The sequence below is a fragment of the Procambarus clarkii genome, chromosome 20 (assembly GCF_040958095.1).
Source record: "Procambarus clarkii isolate CNS0578487 chromosome 20, FALCON_Pclarkii_2.0, whole genome shotgun sequence".
NCBI lineage: Eukaryota > Metazoa > Arthropoda > Malacostraca > Decapoda > Cambaridae > Procambarus > Procambarus clarkii.
In genome coordinates this window covers 25,514,050-25,540,010 of record NC_091169.1, presented here as the reverse complement: position 1 = coordinate 25,540,010, position 25,961 = coordinate 25,514,050, and the positions used below count along the sequence as shown (strand labels likewise).

The following is a 25,961-nucleotide window of genomic DNA, read 5'->3' as shown; positions in this document are numbered from 1 at the left end:
TACCTGGCATCCCATCCCTCGCAACTGGTAGCCCTGCCATATACCTGGCAACCCCTCCCCCACCACACTTCCGGTAACGTTGACAATGACACCACTTATATCTGTCGCGGGCTGCAGTGCAGGTATACAATCATACAATTCGCTAACAAACGCATAATGTCACGAATTGTTGATATAATTATCTCAGTTTAGTATTCATTATTATATCTACACAGGCTGGCGATATTTGCTGGAAAGGAGAGAGCCTAACACAAAATACTTTTACTGATATATCACAATACAATTTATATGCCTAAAAATTAAAATATGCCTTAATGACAGCTTATCCTACGGGTAAGGTTTATGACAGCCTACAATTAATACAATCGGTATACTTGATTATATAGATCTAGTCCTTCAGGATCTTACTGAATCATTGATTGCCGAAAATGTCAAATGAAAATTTCGAAAGTGCGTAGCCTATCCAAAGGGCTATTCTCGGATAAGCAATAGGCTTGAGAAATACGAAGGACTTGGTACAAAGACCCGGCCCATTGCTCCTAGGCTGACGTGTAATCTCGGAAAATCATAACTACTGTGCAAAATAGGTTTAAATTCTAAATAAACATTTTTTAGGTCTTATATTTGAGGTATAAAGTTCATTAACAGACATTTTTGGGACATTTTTTAATTTATAAAGACTAAGGTCGTAGGCTATCCTATAAGGCCTTATTTAATGCCCGACTGGTATATTTAGCGTGTCCAATATCATGGTGAACTAGAACTAAGTCAAAACGTTTGCCTAAGTTGGATTGGCTGTTACAATCAAAACTTTGAATATTAATAATAAGTTATTTCTCCACTGCCATCAAACTTCTATTGAAAATATATTCCAATTGTACGTGAAAAAATTTATGTTTATTAATTAGGATAACTTAAATGTTTTTCCTAGTCCTGTGCACAACTGTCACCAGCCAAGTGTTGCTCACTGATGCATGTAAGTGGAATGGTGCAATGTCAACCCGGGCATCTGGGTGCAGTCCATACCCGAGGCTAAAACAGACTCGCAACTGCAGGGTCGAAGGTAGCCTCTTGTCAGTATGCTTGTGTAGCCTCTTGCATAATGTGTCGGGTGGCAACAGCTTCTGTCGTCTGTGAGACAGTCTTGCACAAGAGGTGTCTGGTAGCAACAGCCTCCTTCATCTGTGAGGCAGTCTTGCACAAGAGGTGTCAGGTGGCAACAGCCTCCTTCATCTGTGAGGCAGTCTTGCACAAGAGGTGTCAGGTGGCAACAGCCTCCTTCATCTGTGAGGCAGTCTTGCACAAGAGGTGTCAGGTGGCAACAGCCTCCGTCATCTGTGAGGCAGTCTTGCACAAGAGGTGTCTGGTGGCAACAGCCTCCGTCATCTGTGAGGCAGTCTTGCACAAGAGGTGTCAGGTGGCAACAGCCTCCGTCATCTGTGAGGCAGTCTTGCACAAGAGGTGTCTGGTGGCAACAGGCTGTCGTCTGTGAGGCAGTCTTGCACAAGAGGTGTCTGGTGGCAACAGGCTGTCGTCTGTGAGGCAGTCTTGCACAAGAGGTATCTGGTGGCAACAGGCTGTCATCTGTGAGACAGTCTTGCACAAGAGGTGTCTGGTGGCAGCAGCCTCCGTCGTCTGTGAGGCAGTCTTGCACAAGAGGTGTCTGGTGGCAACAGGCTGTCATCTGTGAGACAGTCTTGCACAAGAGGTGTCTGGTGGCAGCAGCCTCCGTCGTCTGTGAGAGAGTAGGGCCGCCCGCCGGGCCTCATCTCCAGGACAGATTAATGCTACCTTCTCAAGAGACCACACTTAAAAGAATTCACTCAACAGATTCACTCTCACGAGAAATCTTGGGAAGCGATGAACCCTGAGCCAGTAGTGTGCTGCCGCTCCCTAGTGCTTCCCACTGCCTCAAGGCGTGAACAATTTATTTTAGTTGAGTGCCACTTTACCAGCGGTTAAACTAAGCATAGCGGCACCACGGGGCGCCCTCACCAGTAATAGTTAACAATGGCACACAAACCCCTTTAAATTTAATAGAAGTGGTAAATACAGAGACGAGCTCCTAGACTGAACAAGACCCTAAGTAAAGTTTGCATCGCGTGGAGTTATGCAATAAACTAAACGTGAAGTACGGTGCATTTTTTTTTGTCTGTGAACATCAGCGAGGATTTGATGCTACCAGCCAGGTGAAGGGTGAGGCGAGCGTGCTTAACACGGGTCTATCATTATAAACAGGTTCTGTGATGAAGGCAGCAATGGAAGAGTGTCGTCACTGAAGGAGGCTCACACGTCTTAGGCTCACACTACACACTGATGCTGGAGACACACACACACACGTTTCCTGCGACCTACCTTATGTTATCAGTCGCCTTCAGTTGACAGCATCGAGGTAATCCATGGCCATAAACGTGCTTTCTTAAATCCAGAGGCTGAGAATGGCAGCTTACCGACGGCACCGCCTGGTTGCCCCCTTCACACTCTGGGCATCACTAGATTTCAAAACATACTCTTGATCCCGTACCATAACACTAGCCCGTTACTCACTAATGTCACTCAACTCACGGATTTATCATCAACCGGGGGCCCACTCGTGACATTACACTTTATATTATATAATCACCATGAAGAGTCATGGTGACATAGTGTACTTATAAAGTCGAGAAACATCCCCCGAGCAGCGACACCCTGCACGTCGAGACGTTAGATCTCGCACTGACACTCGTCGCTGCGTCCTCCCGGAGGTGGTCGCTGCCGACGCCAGACGTACGATCCGGTACTAAACAACTCATAACATTCTAAAACATTGTCTCGTGTCTTAATTTTCACTAGACAGTAGCTATATAGAGTATGATATCAGCAGTAGCTAAGTGAGACCTGTACTTTATGTTAATGGTAGATCGTTATGTAACCTGGCGGGGGTTAAAGGCGCCAGCATCACCACGTGGAATAGCATCCTTTCCCTGGCCTCTGGGAGATCAGCTGGTGTGTTGATCCTTCCCACACACACCTGTACCTCTGGGAGGTTTGCTGGTGTGTTAACCCTTCCACACCACCACACACCTGTACCTCTGAGAGGTTAGATTGTATGTTAACCCTTCCACACCACCACACATCTGTACCTGACTGACACAGAACAATTTTTGAAGCTAATATGGAGGTCAAGTTGCATTCATAACTACTAGTTTTGCTTGAGCTTTAATAATTGTCATTCGTAGAACATCAGTATTTTGTCTGTAAGTGTCACTATTCAGGCCCCGACGTCTCTCTTCACTTGTACCTCCGTAGACAACCCAACCTCCTCCCCTGCACGGATGGAACACGAACAAGGGGACACAGGTGGAAACTTAGTACCCAGATGAGCCACAGAGACGTTAGAAAGAATTTTTTCAGTGTCAGAGTAGTTAATAAATGGAATGCTTTAGGCAGTGATGTGGTGGAGGCTGACTCCATACACAGTTTCAAATGTAGATATGATAGAGCCCAGTAGGCTCAGGAACCTCTTCACCAGTTGATTGACAGTTGAGAGGCGGGACCAAAGAGCCAAAGCTCAACCCCCGCAAGCACAATTAGGTAAGTACCTAACCACAAACGTACCAACCCAAGCAACCCATCTAACCTGCACGAGTCCGATGCGTAGAAAACGTAGATATTTGTGACTCGTTACTTTTCGAACCAGGTTGCATTGGTAACGTTGGTTACCATTTCGTAAAAAAACGATACCTATTAATTGACAGGACGGGTTGAGTATATGAACAACTAGAAATATAACTTTTTTTTTCTGTCTCTATATTTTGAATTGACTGATTTATAATAATTATTATTTATATTACCAATAATAGAGACCTACAAGGAATATTATCGTTAATATATAATTTAATCAACTTCATGATTCCCACACGTCGGGTGCCAGCAAGAATGACCAAGTTTGCCACATAATGGCACCGAGGCCTTGAGTCGTTTTCTCTTATGAAGGAAAGTAGAGCGTCACGCCCCACAATACCTGAACTTGCCCTTCACTTCTCTATAACCCAAAGTTCTATTTTCTGAACGTACCTTGCTGTGTCAGATAACAATTTGGTGTGCCACTGAAACTGCTTGACTCCGCGCTCTACTGTTACCTGCTTTGTTATTTTATAATGTGTACATGCAGTATATTGTATATTAATTACATATACAATATGTACATCCAGTCATTCAAAAGATAATAGTACTAACAGCAACTATTGACGGCGTGTGCAACAATGGAGTGTCTCTCCCCCCCCCCCCCCCCCGCCCAAAACAAAAGAAAATTATTTTGTAGTATTAAATTTGTGGTGTACGAGAAAGTACGTACCTGTGTGTAAGTATACATAACGTGTGTATATGCATACAACATGTACATAAATAGTGTTTGTATACTGTAAGGGAAGGTAACGTACCTCACTCCCAGCTAACATAAACAATTTTCCATTAGAGAGATAAGGTATAAGGAGCAAGGAAGGTTTGGTACAAGCAGTCCTTGTCCTCGAGTGTCTCATGTTTGGGAGTGAAGGAGTGTAGTGGGAAGGAGCTCGAAGCCTAGAAGGCATGTACGAGATCTTACTCAGACCCAGAGGATGTTATTTGACGTGGACTTTACAATTCATCTCTACATATATGTTCTGTCACTAGCTACCATAGTAATTAAATACAAATAATGCATAACAATTGTAAACAAGGAAACATAACATCGAATGGTGTCAGATTTAAGACCATTTGTGCCCTCTGCATTCTTGTTTCGATATATCTCACAGGATGAGTACGGGGTCACTCACAGGATGAGTATGGAGTGCTGGGGGCAGCTAGGGAATCTGGGAACTATTGAAAGAGAAATATACCTTAGCATGCCATTTGGCTTTTAACCAGCTGATTGTCTTCGTGTCTCTCAGATGCGGAGACATCAGCTAGCAGTCTCCACATCTGGGAGACAGGCGGGTTGCGTGCTTTTGTTAACTATTCTTTCTGTAGGTGTCAGTGGTTAACATAAACATTTAAACTGATTTATATTTATATATACTGCGGAATACTGTGTGAATAATTGCCAACTCTAAGATTCTTTGCTGTATAATATATTACTTTAAAATAGATTGTTTAAGCGATACTGATTGCCTCAATGATTGTTGTTTTCTGCTTCAAATGGAGCTAGTGTTATGTTAAGTCAAGTGGTGTCTATTGCTGGACGTTCCTCTCTCCTAGAGCTATTACTTGGGAAGAACTAGGTGAGTACACTTAATTATTCCTTGTTAACAATTTTTGTGTTCTGCACCTGTTCCCTCAGTACACCTGCTGTTAACCTTAACAAGTGTTTCATGAACACATGGTATATGGGATATGTCTTAGTGAAATTTTGTCTTCAGTGTAAATCTGAGGTGGGGACACTGGGCCCGTCCTCTGGGTGGTTACCTTACCTTGAGGTGATTTCGGGGCTTAGCGACCACGCGGCCCGGTCGTCGACCAGGCCTTTGTGACAGGAATAACTGGCAAATAACAAACTGTACCATTATAAAGTAAGAGCTCAGGTCTGAAGATTGGGGTTTATTTTAGTTTGTATATTGTGAACTGCATACACATGCTGTGAGTGGTGGTGGAACCTGTCCTCGTCCCCACCCACATATACTTGTTCGGCTGAAGGCATATTGTGAACAATTATATATATATATATATATATATATATATATATATATATATATATATATATATATATATACCCATGCTAGGTATGGTAGTGTACCCCATACCCATGCTAGGTATGGTAGTGTACCCCATACCCATGCTAGGTATGGTAGTGTACCCCCATACCCATGCTAGGTATGGTAGTGTACCCCCATACCCATGCTAGGTATGGTAGTGTACCCCATACCCATGCTAAGTATGGTAGTGTACCCCATACCCATGCTAGGTATGGTAGTGTACCCCCATATCTATGCTAGGTATGGTAGTGTACCCCCATACCCATGCTAGGTATGGGATACACTGTGAATCAGTAGCCTGGCGACACCCAGGCTACTGATTTACACTGATGGTAGTGTGTGTGGCCAGGCTACACCCACACGGTGATGGTAGAGAGTGTGTCCAGGCCACCAATACACTCATCCTGCACAATCCAGGTGTTTAGTGCGGCTCTGGACGCTGACCCCGACCTTTACCCGCCTGCAGGCAAAACACGACAAACTGAGAGTGGTGACTCATGGCAACCCGATAACTGAGACTAAAGGCGACAGGTCTACGTGTTTAATGGAAGAGAGAGAGAGAGAGAGAGAGAGAGAGAGAGAGAGAGAGAGAGAGAGAGAGAGAGAGAGAGAGAGAGAGAGAGAGAGAGAGAGAGAGCGTGTATTTGTGAACTGTACTGTGCTTTTGAAGTACAGACAAAAAATGCGGGGCACTCGCACGCACACATTATATATATATATATATATATATATATATATATATATATATATATATATATATATATATATATATATATATATATATATATATATATATCTGTCCTCGTCCCCACCTGTCCTGTCGTCTCGGGGACCTGTCCTCGTCCCCACCCACATATACTTGTTCGGCTGAAGGCATATTGTGAACAATTATATATATATATATATATATATATATATATATATATATATATATATATATATATATATATATATATATATATAATTGTTCACAATATGCCTTCAGCCGAACAAGTATATGTGGGTGGGGACGAGGACAGGTTGACTAGTTTAGCAGTTACCAGGGAGGATGTAATTAAACAAATTAGTTTAATTACAAAGTGAACAAGTGAACAAAGTGAAAGTGAACAAAACTTTCAACACAGGATAGAACACGAAACAATGGGTATTGAAGGTAAGAATGGAAGTAATTGTTTCGTGTTCTATCCTGTGTTGAAAGTTTTGTTCATCTTATCCAAAACTGTTGTAACATGTCACCTCACCCAAAGTGCGGGTATAAAATGAAAAATGAAAGTTGTTTAAATCATAGCATAAGTAAGAGCTCTGTTTAGTGTTTGCAGGTAATAGTTGTGTGTGTGTGTAAACTAAAAGTCTTTGAAAATGTAATAAGTTATTACGAAACGCGTTCAAGTGTCGCGTCAGACTAGAAATAAAAATGAATTTTGGAGAATTGATTTTTCAGTTACCATCAACAGTGAAAAGAAACATAATAAAGATCGAGAAAATTCGTGTTAGAATTATTAATCTTACTTTTTCGGTCATATTTAATAATATATGTCTACAGGAAAGACTGCTACCAAAATATACTAATATATATATATATATATATATATATATATATATATATATATATATATATATATATATATATATATATATATATATACATATACATATATGTGGTAGTGTTCGTAATAATAAATATACATTAATTATTACGTAAAGCTTAGCTTTCAGACTCCATGTTACGTACTGATTAACTGTTGGTATTCCTTCGTAACCATGGCAACAGATGTAAACAACTTTGGGGAAGGCGTGAGACTGTGTGTGTGCAGGAGTCCAAGACCAGGCCAGGACTTGTACGCCCCAGAGAGCTACTGGGTTACAACATACACATCAAATACACCCAATACAACAATATACTACAAACCTGTATGTTAGAGAAGTGGCCAGAGAACTGAAATTTGGGTTTTGTACGTACCAACATTCTGAAAACGGAGGTTGAGGCTTGCGAATGTCTCAATACAACATGATTAACATGAGAATGTACGGTGAGGTATGAGGTGAGGTGTGAGGAGCACCTACAAGATGCCGTCCATAGCGGAGCAGAAAGCCAAGGTCAACAGCCAGATTCAAGACCTACGGAAAAAGATCCAACTTTCAGGTCAGTCCGACTTCTTGTCTAATACAGACTTAAACACCTCATGAAAGAACTCATAAACAAGTGATATCTTTTGGTATGAAGGGAATTTCCCATCCAGTTATCGTGAGGCTTATTTACAGGCATTTTGCATGTCACTGCTCACTCGAAATTTGCCAGAAATATGAACTTGAGAGTTAGGAAATACAACTTAATGAGTAATGAGTATAATGCAGCAGGTCTACAGGATAGAATAAATTCCCCCGACAGCAGAAAATCACTGTTATATGACTTGTGCAAATAGTGAATGTGATCCGACCTAACCTCTCAATCTCCTGATAATGTAAAATTCAAAGGCTATGTAAATTTCATTAAATTCACGTTATATTTAATATAATTCGTTGTACCTTACTTCATAAATATACAGCCATTTATAATTAAAGTTATACATTGACTAGCGGATAATTAAATATTAAACATCGATCTTTGATGACAAAATCCCAGCAGTTCATTGCTACAGTGTTGTGTGTTTATAATTTATGAATTTGGATTACATGTATACACTGTATAATTCTTCTGATCATAAGTCATTTACTAGGCTGTCATGCCTAGTTCATATACGGGGCAACATTTGCTTGACTGGCATGGCTAGTTTTCAAGACAAAACATTTGCTAGGCTGCAATGCCTAGTTTATATAGCACAGGTGTTCCAAGTCACTTGTCTCTTCCATCACCTTGCCAGGTATGTAAGTAGCACTATGCTGTATCTGTCTTCCTGCAAGTGTTCTTTCTGATAATCTATTTATCCTCCAGTGTTGCTTGATTCAACAGCCTCTTTCTCAGTTCGATCAACTCTCCATCTTCTGTTAAGACCTCTTGAAATCGGCTGTTCAGTTCCTTATCTTCTTGTCCTCTGCATTTTCCTTCTCGGTTTGTGGCGGTCGCACCAATTGATGGGACATGGGTGAACTTCACTATTCTATCATCCTTACAGTATGATGCATCATTGAATTATTTTGAGGGTATTTATGTTATTTCCCTGATTAATATACAATTATTTTACCACAGATGGGGATTAAAAATCATGGGGCGGGCGAGCTTGGCTACCCTGGGTGGGTCATAACCCCCGTGCCAAGGTTACTAAAAACTTGCTATATTGACCAGATTTAAGTGTGCTGCAAATGGCATTTACTTTTGCAAAATTACAATTGCAAGTTGTAAATTGTATATCTCTGAGCCTCTTAAGTTGGACACATTTACCTACTTCAGTGACACCTATTGTTGATCTGCTTGTGCAGTGTTGTAGGGTGAACCTGCCCGTATTGGTCTACAGTGCTATCACACATTATGGAAAAAATGGCCAGGTGTTGGCGGCTCTGCCTCCCGCCAGGTGTGAATGACTCTGCCCCCCGCCAGGTGTGGGCGGCCCTCGCGTCACATATGAGGCAGTGTTGGGCTACAGCTGAGACTCCCGGGACTTCCCGACGGCCCAGTGGAGGGAATCATCAACACTAACGACGGAGCTTCCCCTCCCTGGCGGGGTGACCTTGCTGTCTTCCACCCGTGGATATTACTCCCCATTCATGCCACAACAGTAATTTAATGCTATTTAGGGAAAATATAAATTTATCCTCAAAATAATGTATTGACAGGTTATACTGTACGGGTGAAAGAACAGTGAACTCGTATATCATGTACGGCTTCAGTGTGTACGCCACCTGACCGATACGTTCCGGGTGATATGTAAAGCACACACACATGGTGGTGGGGCGCATGGCTCTGGGGTGATGTGATGCTGCTAGCTTGGTCCATGACATGGCCCTGGTGGCTTGGTGTGAAACACTCGTCCGTGAGATAACTATGCGGGCTTGGTCCAACACAATGAGGCGGATGTGGCAGGTGGGAGACGACGCTTCAGGATGTTCCTGTGTTTCCACCACCAAGACTTATACTGGTGTCCCTCAGGCATCATGCATAAGTCCCTTGCACCTGTCGTCCAGCGTCTCCTTGGTGTTGTACTCAACCTCCACTATGGGCACTATATTCTATATTTATAAACGTATACGTATTTCCTATAGCTTTATTGTTTAAAGGTCAACGTCTTGCACATTGTCTTATAATAGGCAATCTATTCATCTGCTTATTTAGCCATATCTGTATAGTTAGTGCTAAACTATTCAACTCAACGGACATTTCCATTTGCTATTAATTACCACTGTAATGATGACGATGCTTTATTGCTCACATCCACACATGTGGACATATGAAAGTGACGATGTTTCGTCCCGTCGTGGACTTTCATCAAGTCCATTCCATTCAACGGTCGACCCCAAAGATGCATTCATCACACTTTACACAATTCCTTAGTATCTGGGGTGTAGCGTGTCAGTGTACACGGTGGAGCATGAGTGTACGCACGGTGTAGCGTGTCATTAAAGCGTGTGACCCAACAGAGGGGGAGAGCAAGGCGTGCTACGAGGAGAGTGAGGGGGAGAAGCGGACCAACAAGGCGGCGACCACGGCGCTCAGAGCGGAGATCAAGCTCCTCCACCTCAAGATCGAGGAGGCCAACCAGGTACCGGACACCCGTCAGTCACTAACACAAGCATGACACTTCCCGATGAAACACATTAAAACACTCGTTTAACACAATCTTTTAATATGTATATTTAAAATGTTGTTACAAGCATATTATTGGAAACGCCGATGCATTAAGTTTGTAGTGTAAAATGCTTTTATTTAAAGAGATATCATGACAAATATTACCCTAAATTCTTGCGAATTAAAGCGTAATTGAAAGTAAAATAAGTAGAATTAAATACTGCAAAGCTCGGTAAATCCTTATGATTGGCTACCTGTCGCGTGGACAAGTATTGTTATGGTTGAAAAACCACGAAACTACTTGCTTCACGATTGAACATATTTCCTGTTATAATTACCGGTGAAACTGACTTGTGTGATGCAGGGAAGTGAGAGAAGCGTAGAGAAGGTCCTGCAGCAGCAGCGCCGGCGAGCTGTCAGCGCCCCCGTCAGGGTCAAGAAGGCAGACCGTACCATCAAGACCTCAGAGTACAAGCTCCATGACTTCGTCAAGAGACTCGATTTCCTGCAGCACACCACCAAGCAGGTCTGGTAGACTCAGTGCAAGTTATAAACGATAACTGTACTTATAGACACCTAAGGCTTCACTAATAAACACATAGAGAGACACCTGAGGCTTCCAGCTTCACTTGGGGAATACGTGCGAGACTCTTTGACGGGTGTTTGTGTTCCCACAGCGGGAGGCTCGGCTGGAGACGCTGAAGAAGCAGCTGGGGGAAGCTGCGTCACCGAGCGCCCAGGATGAGGAGCGGACTATCCAGCAGCTGCAGCAGGTTACAGCCGCCCCTCTCATTATGTATTCATAGTAATTATTGTCATAATAATGGCAATAATAATCATAAATAAATATAAACAATAATCTATGATAGCTTGGTTCTGTTCAATGTTATTGTAACTAATAACTTCCTCGTGATATTAATAGGAAAAATTAATAATAGTAAGAATAATTCATAATAGTTAATTATTAATTCATAATAGTTAATTATTAATTCATAATAGTTAATTATTGTTTCTTCCCTTGAAATTATAGTTTCTTCCATTGAAATTAATATTTCTTTCATTGAAATTATTTTACATTTAAATTATAGTTTCCTTCCCCTGAAATACCCCATTTCTTTACCAACCCATCCTCCTCAAATAAGGGTAACCCATTTTCTATGGATCGATCGGACCAATATTATAATTGTAAAGTAATGGAGCTCTCCCGTAAGCCACTTATACAACTTTATCGTTCGGAAAAATAAAGCTAAAAATCACACATAAATATTCCTAGGCCTAGTATAGCACCTATATATACTATATTAGTCCCTCAGATAGCGTGTCTTATGTCTAGGATGGTTAGGCTTACTGAGGTATCAACATAAATATAACTTTCCCGGTTTGTCAAAGTTCAATAATACGAAAGTCAACTGTCTTTCGTTCCATCTCGACATGTATGCACATTGGTACTATAATTTTAGAATGGACTGGTCTTTATTTTGCAAATATCTTTCTCTAAAATCTCGAACTTGTTTAGCTGCAAGAGCAAGACCTTCTAGTGGCACTCTTAGCTCATTCCCCCTCACTCGTAACAAATACTTACCTCTTAATAGTGAACTCTTCCTCTCCCCTAACCAACCCTCCCCCACGCTCGCTATCATCCCTCTTCCCAGCTCAACCACCCTTTCTCCCTCATTCAACCTTCCCCCATAGCCACCATTCCACACCTTCCCTCACACTGTATCCCCTCCCTCCCTCTTACATGTAACCTAAGGCGGGCGACGCTTCCCTTCTCTCCCGCAGGACCTGATTGGGTTGGAGAACGAACTTGACCGGGTAGGAGTAAGTGTGGCGGAGGCGGAGAGCGTCAAGCGGAGATATGGGGCCATGGTGACCGCGCTGAAGGGAGAGGCAGCGTCCTACCGGACCACACTAGACAACCTGCAGGCGAGGCTCCTGGAGGAGAAGGATGCTCTCAAGAAACTGAGGGTCGGGTATTTCCAAAATTACTTCTCTCTATTTTCCTCCTAGCTCCACAGCACACAATGTACACACGTACATGTGTGCCACACAAACGCATACGCACATTCACAACAGCTTACTATGATTCTACAAGATGACATTAATAAAATGAACACAATATAGAATGTTAGGCAGATCGCATCTTCCTTGATTAACTGAGAGCTTTTGGCAATGTTGCTCTGAAAGTGATTTATTTGAAACTAGATACAGCAGGCTAGTGTCGGAAACAGTGCTGAGTTGAGTGAAGTACTTCTGTCAGGAAGGAAGAAGGCAGAGCGTCACATTTAGCTAAAGGTATTAGAAAAGAGAGGAATTACAAGTACTACAAGGGTCTGTACTAGAGCTCATCTTTTCTTAATATACATATATATCTTAACAGAAGAAATACGTTTATTCGTATTGTTGGCCGATATGATGTTCAAGTAACGTAAATAATCACAAGGGGGGAGGACAGCAGTACATTGCTGTGTGAATAACTCTCCCGAGGTGGTCTGCTAAACTTTAGATCCGGCCAGTTTCAAAGTTGTGATGATAGGGAGAGTGAGGCCTCAAATACACCAGTACACAAGAATATACACACACATATAACTGTCCTGATGAGTGTTGCTGTCTTGCCAAGTCCTTCAGGATTCTTGCAGGAGACCCGACGAGAGTTGCCGTCTTACTAAGCTGCGCAGGACACATGCGTCTCGTTGCAGTAGATGCGCTGTCCGGCCTCGGCGACGAAGACTTGGGGTGGATTTTGGTGGCTAACATTAGTAGGGCCTAACAGTAACTGTCGTCAGAGTACTCGTTTTACCAGTAGAAGCCGTTGTTGTAGTAGCAGCTAGTCATACAAGTAGGAATAGTTATATTTCACGTCATTGTAGTATTGGCATTAGTCGTAAAATCAGACGGGACAGTAGTTATATTAACAATATAAGTAGTTGTAGTAGTAAGCAGAGTTGTGGTACTAATACTGTGTGGTGGATACTATTCACAGGAGAGCCGGAGAAACGCAGAGAGAACGCGAGACTCCCTCAGAACACGGCTCCATGACGAGGAGGAGTCAGCCTACGAGACCAAGAGGGAGAGGGAGAAGAGGCTCTTCGAATATAGGTGAGGTGATGTGGTCATACAATGGGTTGGTGTTGTGAGGTCATACAGTATGGTGAGGTGGTGCGGGGTTATGCAGTTTCCCAACGTCAAGAAAACGGTCAATTTAAAGTGTCCTCTCCTAACCTCAGCCCGTCCTCCAAAAATGGGGTGGTAAATTTAAGAAGACAAATAGGTGCAATTATGTACTATTCATAGCAATTAGGAATTGTACTTATTTTCACTTAGTATTAAATCGTAGTCAAATATATTGTGAATATTTGAGTTTACCTGAAAAACTAAATAGAAAACCACAACCTCACGTAACTGTCTTAGTTTTTGAAGATAATTTTATTGCTTCTTAATTACAATTAGTACTTAACCTATAGCTATATTAATATTACAGTTTTATAAAACTAATAAAACAAAACTAAAGTATATCAATAAATTATAAAGTAATTCAGGATATTTTAAAATTTTGTATAAAATCTATATTGTTTAATAAACCTGAAAAAGAAATTCCTGATATTTAAAACTTGTATATAGAAAATTAAAAATGATAACGTCATCCTAAAATTCTGAATGTCTTAACAGAAAACGAGAATTAAATCATGGGAGGGGTTGGGTAAATGTAAGCCTCATAAGTGCAATTATGTACTGTTAATGACAGTAAGAAAATGTACTTATTACACTTAGTATTAAATCGTACTGTCAATTCGGATGATTGGTTGCCTAACCTACCAGAGGGACCCAAGCGAGCAGCTTCCACTTACTAGTACGTGCAGTACGACAAGTTTTGGTCTTTTGTAACGCATACGAACGAAATTCGACGTTCTTTGCAAGAGGACAGGTTGATTATATGACAAAAGATTTTAAATTGCAACAAATAATGAGCAAACACACGTGCTTACTGCAGAATAGGTAGTTCTTTAAGATACAAGCATTCTCAATAACCAGAATATTATCATATTGCTGTTAAATTATATTTAAACCTCCAAATGTGTTTTGCGAGATTGTTAAAATTGTGGCAGGCGTCGGGCGGAGGAGCGTCGGGCGCAGGACCTGGGAGCGGCAGTTGACCGCCGCCTCTCTCTCTTGAGGACTCCCACCAGGAGGGACTCTCCCACTGCCGCCCTCACCCAGGACACCCACGAACAGATTGAGGAAGAGCTCGAGAAGTACCAGCAGGTTTTCACCAAACTCAAGGTCAGGTATTTTTAACACTTAATAAATATTTCAGCCGAGTAGCAAGGGCCTTTAATGCAGAAATGAAGACCTTAAATGTTTTTTAACTGACAAAAAGTAGGCATAATTTGCCATAAATGTGTAAATGCCACATGTAATTATATTTAAGTCATTCAGAGAACTGTTCACTTGGTACGCCCAAAAGCCAGCAGCAGCAAACCCTCTTAACATCACGTGTTGTAATCCTTACAGGAGTCTATATCAGTATGTTGGGTGCTGTCTTTACTTAAAAGATATCACAAGGGAAGCCGAATATTTGTATTAATCACTGATTAGATTTCTCTTCACAATTAGTTGCGAATATACCGTATTTTTAGAGTAAAAGAAAGACCAATTTTATAATTTTTTTTCGTGGAAAAACAGTTAGCTTCATCATACAGTATACTGAAATTGACGATCAAGTGATTTTGTAGAAGCTACAATACATACTCGTGGACCAAAAACGTGTCCTATTCGCCGGTAAATACAATATACAAAAACGTAATTTTTGTGTTGTAGGAGGTGCTGGGTGTGACGAGTGTGGAGGAGGTAGTGGAGAGGCTGACGACCCAAGGCAACACTAGAGAACACCTCCGTCAGCTGCGCTCAGTCACCCTCGAGGAAGTCACTAGACTCAAGCAGGAGAAGGAACACATGCACGAAGAGCTCCATAGAGTCAAATATGCTACCACTGAGGATGCTGCCAGGCTAGTCTCACCTTATTACTACGTATTTTACCATAACCAATACCTTGCTATTATCCTCAGTCTTCACGTGTAATATTCACGCCCTTTAAATACAATGCATCCTATTGTATCTTATTTAATAACACACGAAGTATTTGGTCGCATTGTATTTATACAATAGCCGGTGTTGAGAGCGCCATACTTCTTTACGAATACGAAGTGGATGCAGTTTAATAAAAAAATAAAAATACCATTAACATACTTTTGTAAGTAATACTTAAGCACACATGAATACATCTACTGCGGATTCGCATTTCTTTACTTTAGAAAAAATTTTCAATTCAATCTTAATGAATACTTGTCTACAGGATGGTTGGCGTTATAGGAGAGCTGAAGAAGGATGTAGACGATAAAGAATCAGCGAGGGAGGACCTATCCAACCGCCTGGACGGCACCCTGAAGGTGCTGGCAGGAGTCAGAGCTGGTCTTGAACACGTGGCTGAGAAACTGGAGGTGAGGATATGTTCATCTCATCTCGTGTGATGTCGTGGCTTCTAAGGTATTTAATCCTACCGGTAAAAAAATATCTTTATTTGTGATACCTTAGGCATAGGTTAATTGCAAAATCAGCGAGCCATTCAGTATCTGCTTTTGGCTAGAATATTCAGAGGTATAAAATTATTTAGCGAGAGAATGTCAGCTCATATTTTTCACCAATTATTTCACATCCTAAACTCCCTGCATCAGCTCATATTGGAGGATACCATCACCCTTCCTCCCAGATCACTATCAGTTAATAAAATAGTTGTTGTTGTTGTTTTAGATTCAGCTACTGGAACAAAAAGTTTCAAGTTTTTTTTTTGTTGCAGGGGATATTCCAGTTCAAAGTAGCACGTGCTATGGTAAGCCCGCAGTGGACTTACCTGGCACAGGAGTGGGAATGTAACTTTTGAAGTTACTTAATTGTTGCCAGTCGCTATATCCAATGTTTCCCACCTCACTCCCTTATCTCTATCTATATTTATCACCCTTTCCTTGTATTAGTTTACATGTTAATTGCAGAGTGCGGTTAAGTACCACTAAGCATGGTGAAATACCGCCGTACATGGTAGAGTACACCTGGAGTTTACCTGGGGAGGGTTTCAAGAGTCGTCCTACTCTCCAGCGGGCCATAGACCCACATATCTATTACGCCCTAGTTACTCTGGCACTTCCTGAAGTCGCCTGTTCCAGCAATATTTATCATGCTTGCTGAGAGTATTAAACAGCCGTGGACGTCAAATGTTTATACAATGCTGCTTGTGCCTATGGCACCTCTACTTCTCACTGGTTCTATTCTGCACTTCCTTCCGGTTTCTTCTGCTCCTGTATGCTGTTAATTTCACTATGCAAATTTGGGACCTGACCTTCAAGTAGTTTCCATGTATCTGGTACCTCTCTTCTCCTTTCCAGAGAAAAAGCATTTCCTCTTTCCTTTTTGAGAGCTTTGAGACTGTCCCATTGATTTAGCTTTTTCGTGTCTATGCATACGTATATGTTTCATACCACATGTCTTCTCTATATTCCTTTAATTTTAGAAATGTCTCCTACTCTAAAAGGAAAAGAAAAGTACCGAGCAGTACTCAAGGGGGGACAGCCTTAACAATATAAATAGTATTAATATTGTGGTGAATTTCAACGCTCTCAAAATCCATTCTATCATTTTCATGACTGACACCATATTTCCTTAGTTATGTTCACCAAATGTCAGGTGAACTGACATAGTTCCCAGTCTTAGATGTTATTTTTCGAGTAGGTTTCATTGTGGCATCCTGCATTTTGTTAGTTCTTAATAATTTATTAAATGCGAGAGAAAAAAATGTACTCACCTAGTTGCGCTTGAGGGGGTTGAGCTTTGTCTCTTTGGTCCCGCCTCTCAACCGTCAATCAACTGGTGTACAGATTCCCGAGCCTACTGGGCTCTATCATATCTATATTTGAAACTATAGTCAGCCTCCACCACATCACTTCTTAGTGCATTACATTTATTAACTACCTTAAAAAATTCTGAAAAAAGTGGTGCACGGAACGTGCCCTGGAATAGAACTTAACTGCGCTTGAACTATATTATTGCTACTAAGCATTGTATAAATAGAAAATTGAAAATCCAGCATTCTTCTTGCATGGCACCATCACCAAAACAATGTTTGATGACGTGTTTCATCCGATAGCTATTTCGTAAGTTACAGGGGCATTTCCTTACTTTCATCTTAACCTTTGGCAGTGTTGTATACCACCACAATGCTAATGATTGGCAATGTCATCTGCAAGTTACTTGTATTAATTATGTAGTTAATACAATTAACAAGTGATAATCCAGCATATACAGGGTGGCCCGAAAGTTACTTTACCGGATATAGTTGAAAGAATTATAAATTATATCCTCTAGTCTAGAAATGTACAGATCTTCCTGATGGACTGGCTTTTGTACGTCACCACATTATCTAGAACAGGAATAGAACATAACCAATCTTGAGGTTATCTTGAAATGATTTCGGGACTTACCGTCCCCGCGGCCCAGTTTTTTTTTTTGTTTTTTTTTACACACCAAGAAGCAGCCCGTAGCAGATGTCTAACCCCCAGGTACCTATTTACTGCTAGGTAACAGGGGCATCAGGGTGAAGGAAACATTTTGCTCATTTGTCTCCGCCTCCACCGGGGATCGAACCCGAACCTCGGACAACGAATCCGAGGCGCTCTCCACTCACCTGTCAGGTGCGCAGCGGAGGCGATTTGAACCATTGCCTTGTTTGTAACTTTGTTGTTATAAATTCAGCTACTCCAAGTTCCAAGTAGCACGGGCTATGGTGAGCCCGTAGTGGCCTTACCTGGCACAGGAGCGGTGCTCGGTGGTAATTAAGAGTAGTTGTACTTGTAGATGTTGATGGTTGCAGCGCTAGTCAAGACCATACTATATCCTTACGAGAACAAATTCAAGAGGCAAGACACTGCTTCTTAAAGACTGACCATGGAAAAGTGCTACAGGCCTTTTGTAAAGAAAAATACTAGTAACACTAATCAATTTCATTAGCCATAACGAAATTATCAATCTTGTCCAGACACCAGAGAAAGAGCGGCCTCCTCGAGTAGAGGCGCCACTGGAACACCTTGTGGTGCTCATGAACTATTGTAAGGACCGAGCAGAGGAGCTTATGGAGCAAGTCAGCCCTTCACATATTGAACTAAAGGTAAACCAAACTCTTAACCTGTCCATGCATATTTCTTTTGAGGCAATTTATTTATATTATGATGAGTAAGGAAGTAATTATCAAAAGTATATTATGATGAACTAATTATAGAATTCGCATTAATAGCCTCTTAGGGATGTGAATTTTATTGAAACATTCACCCCCTCAAGCAAGTGCACAGGACACTGATTAGAATGTGCGACTTTATTAGAACATTGTACTCTAATCATCTTTGAAAAAGCAAACAGTGCAATAAAAATGCTTTTTAGTTGCCACTCAAAATAAAAATTATGAAACTACTTTGCTAAATACTGTGGTAGTTGCATTTTCAACAATTCATATCTTTTCCAGTTAACCAATTAATGGCAGTTGCCAAAATTAAATGTACTGTACTTTTAACATTGAATACCAGCGTCTTGTGGCCTTAAAATGACAAGAGATGTGGTCCAAGCAAGGCAGGTCCTCTCCAAACTTACCACTATCTCCCCAACTTATTCTCAACAGTTTTCTATATTAAAGCTGGCCGAGATGGTAGAAGAGGAGAGAGAGAATGGAGGAATGTTGACATCGCCAGAAAACATTCGAGTTTCTTTCCCTGGTACAGGAGCAACCACTAAGGCAGCCCAACAACAGGTGCGCCATGACCACTTCTGTATTCTGAATCGCCTCAATATAATGTAACAGACAAAATCATGCATCAAAGACAATACTTTATTATGACATGGACACATTATATATACATAAATAGTAACAATTAGTGGCTAAATTGACATTTCTAAAATTATGGTTGGAAAAAGTCCAGACATTATGAAGACTAATAAATATTACATATTTGCCTAACTACTGAAGAGAACACAACAACAGTGACTTAAAATTTGTGTTTGTACATGTAGTTTCAATAATCACGTAACACGTAGAAGCGGGGCCCTAAAGTGAGCTTTATTTACAGGTGGAGGAAGCTGGAGACAGTGGGGAAGAGGAAGAATCTCTGACGAGAAAGTTCATCAAGAGACAAGCACAAATGATTGTGGAAGCAAAAGCTCGTAAGAGAAACCGTCCTGTATCTACTTTCAAATCCTAAAATAAAAGGATTTGAAAGTAGAAAAGGAACTACATACAAAAAGTATGTAGTTTATAGGGGAGACTTTCTGTACTACAAGTCATGAGAATTTAAAAACAGTGCAACTACGGTTGTTCAGTAATAAACATTTATGTCGCATTATATCAGCTGTGTATTTTTAACACTATACATTAAGTAGTCGTGTAAATAATAAGTCTTGTAACAGTGCTAATTGGAAAAACTAAGGCAAAATGCATCATAACACTTTGGCTGTTTGACAAATCATTATCAAATATTTAAAATAAAATAGTCACCATTATTGTCACAATTCGTGCATGATTTACTGTCACTTCATCAATTTTGTCCATGATGGCAGCAATATACATCTCCCTTTACATATTCCTGCCACTGTAACAAGAACAATGCTATTAATAGATGGTCCACACACCTGTATAATGTCTGTTCACCCAGATCTCAGAAAAACCAATCAATCACCACTATCAGACTGGGGCGGTAAATAATCATCACTGAAAACTTAAAATTACTACTCAATAAAAAGCATCTACTGTACTATAAATTACATAGCATCTCATTACTTTCATATATTGAAAATATTATTATAAATATTAAGATTCAGACAGAGGCAGTATATAATCATCACTCATTTTGACAAATAAATCCTATCAGATGAACATGGTAGTTTCAAAAAGGATGTCACAAACTACATATTTCAGTAATGTTAATTTGAAGCTTAAAACATCTTACCAATAGCAATTTGGTCCATGAAGGCAGCATAATACAAATTCCTGCCACTGTAACAAGGAAAATAATGCTATTAGCAGATGGTCCATATACTTTGTGTACAATGTCTGTTTACACAGATTTCAGAAAAACCAATCAATCACCTCCATCAGACTGGGGCGGTATATAATCATCATAGAATATTGAAAATTTTGTTTTATATCTTTAAATTGATAGTCTGCAAACAATGAGTCACAATAATGTGGCTGAAGAAATGTTGACCAAACCACACTAGTAACTAAAGAGACGATGACGTCTCTGTCCATCCTGTACCATTATCAAGTTGTTGTTAAGAGACAAGGGAGGCACAGACATAAGTAAGGCAAGAGAGGTGTGAAGAGGAAATTGGAAGAGGAAGGAGCATGGCAAAAGGTGCGTAAGGGATAGGTGTAATAAATGGTGTAACAATAGGAGTAAGACTGGGAATGTAATAAGAAAAAGGAAGAGAAAAAAGGATGGGTAGGTTTATGTTAGGTCACATTTCTTAAGAAAGTTTAGAACATTTGAGTATGGACTGTGAAAGCAAAGAGTCAACAGAACTTTCTAACAAACGTAACCTAACAACCCTATCCGTCATTTTCTCTTTCTCACTCATTCTTACATCACACTAGGGTGGTATATATTCATTACTTGAATGTAAAATATAATGCATATATTGTACTACTTTTACTTACACAGCATCTCATTAGTTTCAATTATTGAAAATATAATTATAAATATGAAGATAAAAAAAAAAAAAACTCACCAGCTTAAATATCAATCCTGTTCATGTTAGCAGCTTTCACTTTAGCATTTACAACTTCTGTAATAAAGGTAAATGTACAATTAACAGTCAAACCTAATCTATATACAAAGCTTGCTTACAAATACTGTACAGTATATCAGAAAAACCAATCCATCACCTCCATCAGACTGGGGCGGTATATAATCATCATAGAATATTGAAAATTTATTTCACAGCTTCAAACTTGATGGTGTCTAAAACTACTTATTTCAATATGTTAATCTGAAGCTTAAAACAACTTACCAACAAGAATTACAATGCTGTTCAAGATTGCAGCGTTGTAATAAACACATCTTCATTTACAAACTCTTACCACTGTGAAAAAAAAGAATACTGCTATTAACAGATTGTATAACTAAAATTATATACAACGGCTGTTCACCCAGATCTCAGAAAAACCAATCAATCACCTCCTTCAGACTGGGGCGGTAAATAATCATCATTGAAAATTTAAAATTATTACTCGATAAAAAGCATATACTGTACTACATTAAATTACTGTATGTACCATCTCATTACTTTCATAATATTTATAATTATATTTTCAATATAAGATTCAGACAGGGGCAGTATATAATCACTATTTTGAAAAATCCTAACAGATGAACATTTATTAGTTTCAAAAAGGATGTCACAAACTACATATTTCAAAAATTTTAATTTGAAGCTTAAAACACCTTACCAATTGCAATTGTGGCCATGAAGGCAGCATAACACAAATTCCTGCCACTGTAAAAAGGAGAATAATGCTATTAACAGATCATCTACTATAATGTATATAATGTCTGTTCGCCCAGATTTCAGAAAAACCAATCTATCATCTCCATCAGACTGGGGCGGTATATCAACCCGTCCTCTTAAAAATAACGTCACTTTTGGCTCGTATGTGCGTTATGGCCAAATTTGGACGTAATTTGAAATGAAATCGACTCACAAAAGTGACGTACTGTTCCGTTTTCTGTTTGAGTCGTCCGGCGTACTCGGCAAGCTAAGAAAAGGAAACTTTCCATTAACGTTTTTCATAACGTTTTGAAACTTTATGAGAATTTCCTGCTCACCTAACCTATCAGAGGACCCTTAACTTACTGTTGTTGAAAAAAAATCCAAAATTTATTTTCATTTTTTTTTCATTTTCAATTTACGTCCAAATTCGGCCATACGGGCAAACGGCCAAAAGCGACGTTCTTTTTAAGAGGACAGGTTGGGTATATAATCATCATTTAAATGTAAAATATAATGAATATACTTTCTACTTTAACTTGCATAGCATCTCATTAGTTTCAATTATTGAAAATATAATTATAAATAAGAAAAAACTCACCAGCTTAATTATCAATCCTGTTCATGCTTTCACTTTAGCATTTACACTTTCTGTAATGAAGGTAATTATACAATTAACAGTCAAACCTAATCTGTATACAAAGTTTGCTTACAAATACTGTACAGTACATCAGAAAAACCAATCAATCACCTCCATCAGACTGGGGCGGTAAGTAATCATCACTTAATTTTGAAAAATTATAACAGACTAACATTTGCTACAGCTTCAAACAAGATATGTATCCCTAAAACTACACGTCTAAATACCGTTAATTCGAAGCTTAAATCACCTTACCAATTGTAATATCCATTTCGTCCATGATGGCAGCACTATACATCTTCCTTTACAAATTCCTGCCACTGGAAGAGAACAGATTATTAACAGATGGTCCACATATACATGTGTTCTCCCATGTCTGTTCACCCAGATTTCAGAAAAACCAATCAATCACCTCCATCAGGCTGGGGCGGTAAATAATCATCATAGAATATTGAAAATGTGTTTCACAGCTTTAAACTGCAGTGTCTAAAATTACATATTTCAGCATGTTAATTTGAAGCTTAAAACAACTTACCAACAAGAATTACAATACAGTACTGTTCAAGATGGCACCATTGTACTAAACATCCTCATTTGCAAACTCTAACCTCTGAAAAAAAGGAGAATACTGTTATTAAGAGATGGACTGAATATGTATACAATGTCTGATCACCCAGATCTCAGAAAAACCAATCAATCACCTCCTTCAGACTGGGGCGGTAAATAATCATCATTGAAAATTTAAAATTACTCAATAAAAAGTATCTACTGTACTACTTTAAATTACATAGCATCTCATTACTTTCATATATTGAAAATATAATTATAAATATTAAGATTCAGACAGAGGCAGTTATCACTCAACTTTGAAAATTCCTAACAGATGAACATTTGTTAGTTTCGAAAAGGATGTCACAAACTACATATTTCAGTAATGTTAATTTGAAGCTTAAAACACCTTACCAATAGCAATTTCGTCCATGAAGGCAGCATAATACAAATTCCTGCCACTGTAACAAAAGAGAATAATGCTATTAACAGATGGTCTAAATGTGTATATAATGTCTGGTCACCCAGATTTCAGAAAAACCAATCAATCACCTCCATCAGACTGGGGCGGTATATAATCATCACAAACTTCAATATTACCATGATGGCAGACTTCTTTATTTACTTTCTTGTCACTAACAAAGGAAATTATACAATTATCAGCTAGGCCTATAGTCTGAATACAGTCTGACTACCAATGTATTAGATAAACCAATCACCTCCCTCAGATTTTCAGTATTTAATCATAGAAAATGAAAAATTATAGAATATAAAGCATATACAGTACCAACTTAAATTAGATTGGATTTTACCGATGCTTGAAATATTAAAAAGACGATATACCTGAAATGGGTCTCTTCCCACTTCCCCTAAACCCCTTCTCCACCTTTGTGCTCCCTCTCTCCTCTCTGAACATGTAATCCCAGCAAACATTTTTACAACCGTTACTTTGATGCAACTTTCTAATAACAATTCCATTATCTTTTAATGCTTGATATAATTAATAATATCAAGATTACAATCCTTACCGGTTTAAATTCCAATCCTGTCCATGCCACCAGCTTACACTTCACCATTTACAAACTTCTGCAACTGTAACAAAGGGAATCGGACAATTAACAATTCGACCTCATCTATATATAAAGTTTACTTACCAACATGTCAGAAAAACCAATCAATCACCTCCATCAGACTGGGGCGGTATATAATCATCATAGAATATTGAACATTTTGTTTCATAGCCTTAAATACTCTCTTTCTAAAACTACATGTTTCAGTAAAGAAGTTGAAGCTTGAAACACCTTACCAATAGCAATTTTGTTCATGAAGGCAGCATAATACAAATTCCTGCCACTGTAACAGAGAATAATGCTATTAACAGATGGTCTAAATATGTATATAATGTCTGTTCACCCAGATTTCAGAAAAACCAATCAATCAACTCCATCAGACTGGGGCGGTATATAATCATCACTTAAAACTTCTAAATTATTACCCAACACCATACACACACTATCTGATATTAAAGGGCAGCTCACTGAAGCTTCATGAATTCAAAATATAATTAATTTCAAGATTAAACACCTTACCTGTTTAAATCTGAATCGTGTCCATGATGGCAAAATTCATTTACTCTCATCACTGAAACAAAGGGGATCATACAATTAACATCTGATCCTACTCTGAATACAAAGTGTCTACCAACATCATATAAGCCAATCAACCGCCTGGGGCAATATATAATCGCTGAAAATTGTAAAATTATGTGATGAAAATTATGCACGGCTTAAAAACCATTAAGACAGGTTTTGCAATTTAAATTATAAATACCATTCAATTCTATCTACCTGTTAGTTCTTGGGATCAACCACCCAACAGCCTATTTGGTGGTTTAGTCAACCAGGATGTTGGATGCAGCTGCTCGTAGCCTGACTTAAATCAGTCTGGTTGACCAGGTATCCCTTTGAACGTGGTTATCAACTTCTCTGATGCATTCAAACTCCAATTTACCACCTCAAATGCATCCAAGTATTACCTTGTGTTTCTCTGGCTCATTTGCATTTCTAAATGTCCATCTGTGGCCCTAACCTGGAAAAAATCAAATTTGATTCAAGAGATTATGCATAGATATTAGATCTATTATACAAGACTGAAATCAACTCTACTAATATGTAAGAAGTGGCTGGAAACTTCTGTGAAGACAATATTCAGTGCCTTACAGCCTCATAACCCTCTGACAACATTAGTGTTATGCAAGTAATTTTAAAAGGAAGACACAAAGTTTGGAAGGGTAAATAGCACCCTATCTATGTTGCAGGATATTCAAAAGGTGCTAAATATCACTCGTGATGCAAATACAGTACAAGAACATATGATGAGCAACATCAAAATTATCCAATTCACACAGGATTCAATCGAGTGACATTAAAAAAGCAAGACTTCTAAATCATCCTGAAAATCTGGACATGCCAAAAGAGGCGGACCACAGAGACATTGCGGAGACAGTACAGAGAAAGGCATTGTTCCCTTAAATGCTCACAAAATTAAATTCATGTGGCCAATACTAAGCCTAGTGTTATTGGACAATTAAATTCGCTAAATTCGAACACCGAGACAGGTTCTAGATTAAATAGTTGACCTCTCTGAAAGGCTAAAGCTGATATCTGCCATTTACAAGTTAATTATCAAAAGAAGGCACCAAGCTGCCATTTACAATGTAAACATTTAACAACAACAAAAACTCACCTGAGAAGTCACGTCAACT

General features: G+C 39.4%; 2 protein-coding genes, 1 long non-coding RNA gene, 10 other non-coding genes and 1 pseudogene across 21 annotated transcripts in view; 1 reads left to right on the top strand and 13 right to left on the bottom strand.

Annotated features, from left to right (window-relative positions):
- Positions 1-2,736, bottom strand: part of LOC123755416 (uncharacterized) — a 152,529-nt gene extending 149,793 nt beyond the window's left edge. For 6 of the 8 annotated variants that reach the window (XM_045738055.2, XM_045738058.2, XM_045738057.2 and 3 more), the window contains exon 1: positions 2,356-2,735. The gene's annotated coding sequence lies outside the window, so the exon portion shown is untranslated. Of the gene's footprint in view, positions 1-2,355 lie in introns of all 8 variants that reach the window. The other 2 variants (XM_045738054.2, XM_045738053.2) reach the window with 1 other exon arrangement.
- A 4,750-nt stretch (positions 2,737-7,486) lies between these two features.
- On the top strand, positions 7,487-19,867 carry CCDC151 (Coiled-coil domain containing protein 151). 2 transcript variants are annotated; one of them, XM_045738062.2, is made up of 12 exons: positions 7,487-7,854; positions 10,284-10,405; positions 10,796-10,957; positions 11,109-11,204; positions 12,214-12,399; positions 13,415-13,530; positions 14,538-14,712; positions 15,250-15,437; positions 15,785-15,929; positions 18,515-18,643; positions 19,163-19,276; positions 19,593-19,867. In XM_045738062.2, the coding sequence occupies exons 1-12, from the start codon at positions 7,779-7,781 to the stop codon at positions 19,722-19,724; spliced, it is 1,641 nt and encodes a 546-aa protein (XP_045594018.2). In that variant the 5' UTR covers positions 7,487-7,778; the 3' UTR covers positions 19,725-19,867. The 2 variants fall into 2 exon arrangements, with proteins under 2 accessions (XP_045594018.2, XP_045594017.2); XM_045738061.2 differs by having other exon boundaries at positions 19,148-19,276.
- Positions 15,881-24,766, bottom strand: LOC123755420 (uncharacterized). Its single transcript, XR_006772510.2, has 12 exons — positions 24,504-24,766; positions 24,226-24,289; positions 23,612-23,658; positions 23,184-23,258; positions 22,904-22,968; positions 22,610-22,659; positions 21,971-22,017; positions 21,532-21,603; positions 21,250-21,306; positions 20,469-20,515; positions 19,120-20,111; positions 15,881-15,985 (listed from the first exon to the last, which is right to left on the bottom strand). It is a non-coding gene; the product is annotated as an uncharacterized lncRNA (long non-coding RNA).
- LOC123755574 (small nucleolar RNA SNORD31) lies at positions 20,174-20,238 on the bottom strand. The gene has a single exon (XR_006772538.1). It is a non-coding gene; the product is annotated as a small nucleolar RNA SNORD31 (small nucleolar RNA).
- LOC123755576 (small nucleolar RNA SNORD31) lies at positions 20,583-20,648 on the bottom strand. Its single transcript, XR_006772540.1, has one exon. It is a non-coding gene; the product is annotated as a small nucleolar RNA SNORD31 (small nucleolar RNA).
- LOC123755583 (small nucleolar RNA SNORD31) lies at positions 21,381-21,446 on the bottom strand. Its single transcript, XR_006772547.1, has one exon. It is a non-coding gene; the product is annotated as a small nucleolar RNA SNORD31 (small nucleolar RNA).
- LOC123755578 (small nucleolar RNA SNORD31) lies at positions 21,674-21,738 on the bottom strand. Its single transcript, XR_006772542.1, has one exon. It is a non-coding gene; the product is annotated as a small nucleolar RNA SNORD31 (small nucleolar RNA).
- Positions 22,083-22,144, bottom strand: LOC123755585 (small nucleolar RNA SNORD31). The gene has a single exon (XR_006772549.2). It is a non-coding gene; the product is annotated as a small nucleolar RNA SNORD31 (small nucleolar RNA).
- Positions 22,733-22,797, bottom strand: LOC123755582 (small nucleolar RNA SNORD31). The gene has a single exon (XR_006772546.2). It is a non-coding gene; the product is annotated as a small nucleolar RNA SNORD31 (small nucleolar RNA).
- On the bottom strand, positions 23,035-23,100 carry LOC123755580 (small nucleolar RNA SNORD31). The gene has a single exon (XR_006772544.2). It is a non-coding gene; the product is annotated as a small nucleolar RNA SNORD31 (small nucleolar RNA).
- LOC123755579 (small nucleolar RNA SNORD31) lies at positions 23,325-23,389 on the bottom strand. The gene has a single exon (XR_006772543.1). It is a non-coding gene; the product is annotated as a small nucleolar RNA SNORD31 (small nucleolar RNA).
- On the bottom strand, positions 23,723-23,791 carry LOC123755584 (small nucleolar RNA SNORD31; annotated as a pseudogene).
- On the bottom strand, positions 24,354-24,419 carry LOC123755575 (small nucleolar RNA SNORD31). Its single transcript, XR_006772539.1, has one exon. It is a non-coding gene; the product is annotated as a small nucleolar RNA SNORD31 (small nucleolar RNA).
- LOC123755577 (small nucleolar RNA SNORD31) lies at positions 24,614-24,678 on the bottom strand. The gene has a single exon (XR_006772541.1). It is a non-coding gene; the product is annotated as a small nucleolar RNA SNORD31 (small nucleolar RNA).
- Positions 24,767-25,961: the final 1,195 nt, after the last annotated feature.

Excerpts from the sequence above, each read along its gene's own strand:
- CCDC151 (XM_045738061.2), top strand. The coding sequence starts at position 7,779 with ATGCCGTCCATAGCGGAGCAGAAAGCCAAGGTCAACAGCCAGATTCAA. Across the intron at positions 10,958-11,108 it reads TGCAGCACACCACCAAGCAG|CGGGAGGCTCGGCTGGAGAC; the intron begins GTCTGGTAGACT and ends GTGTTCCCACAG. Across the intron at positions 15,930-18,514 it reads ACGTGGCTGAGAAACTGGAG|ACACCAGAGAAAGAGCGGCC; the intron begins GTGAGGATATGT and ends AATCTTGTCCAG.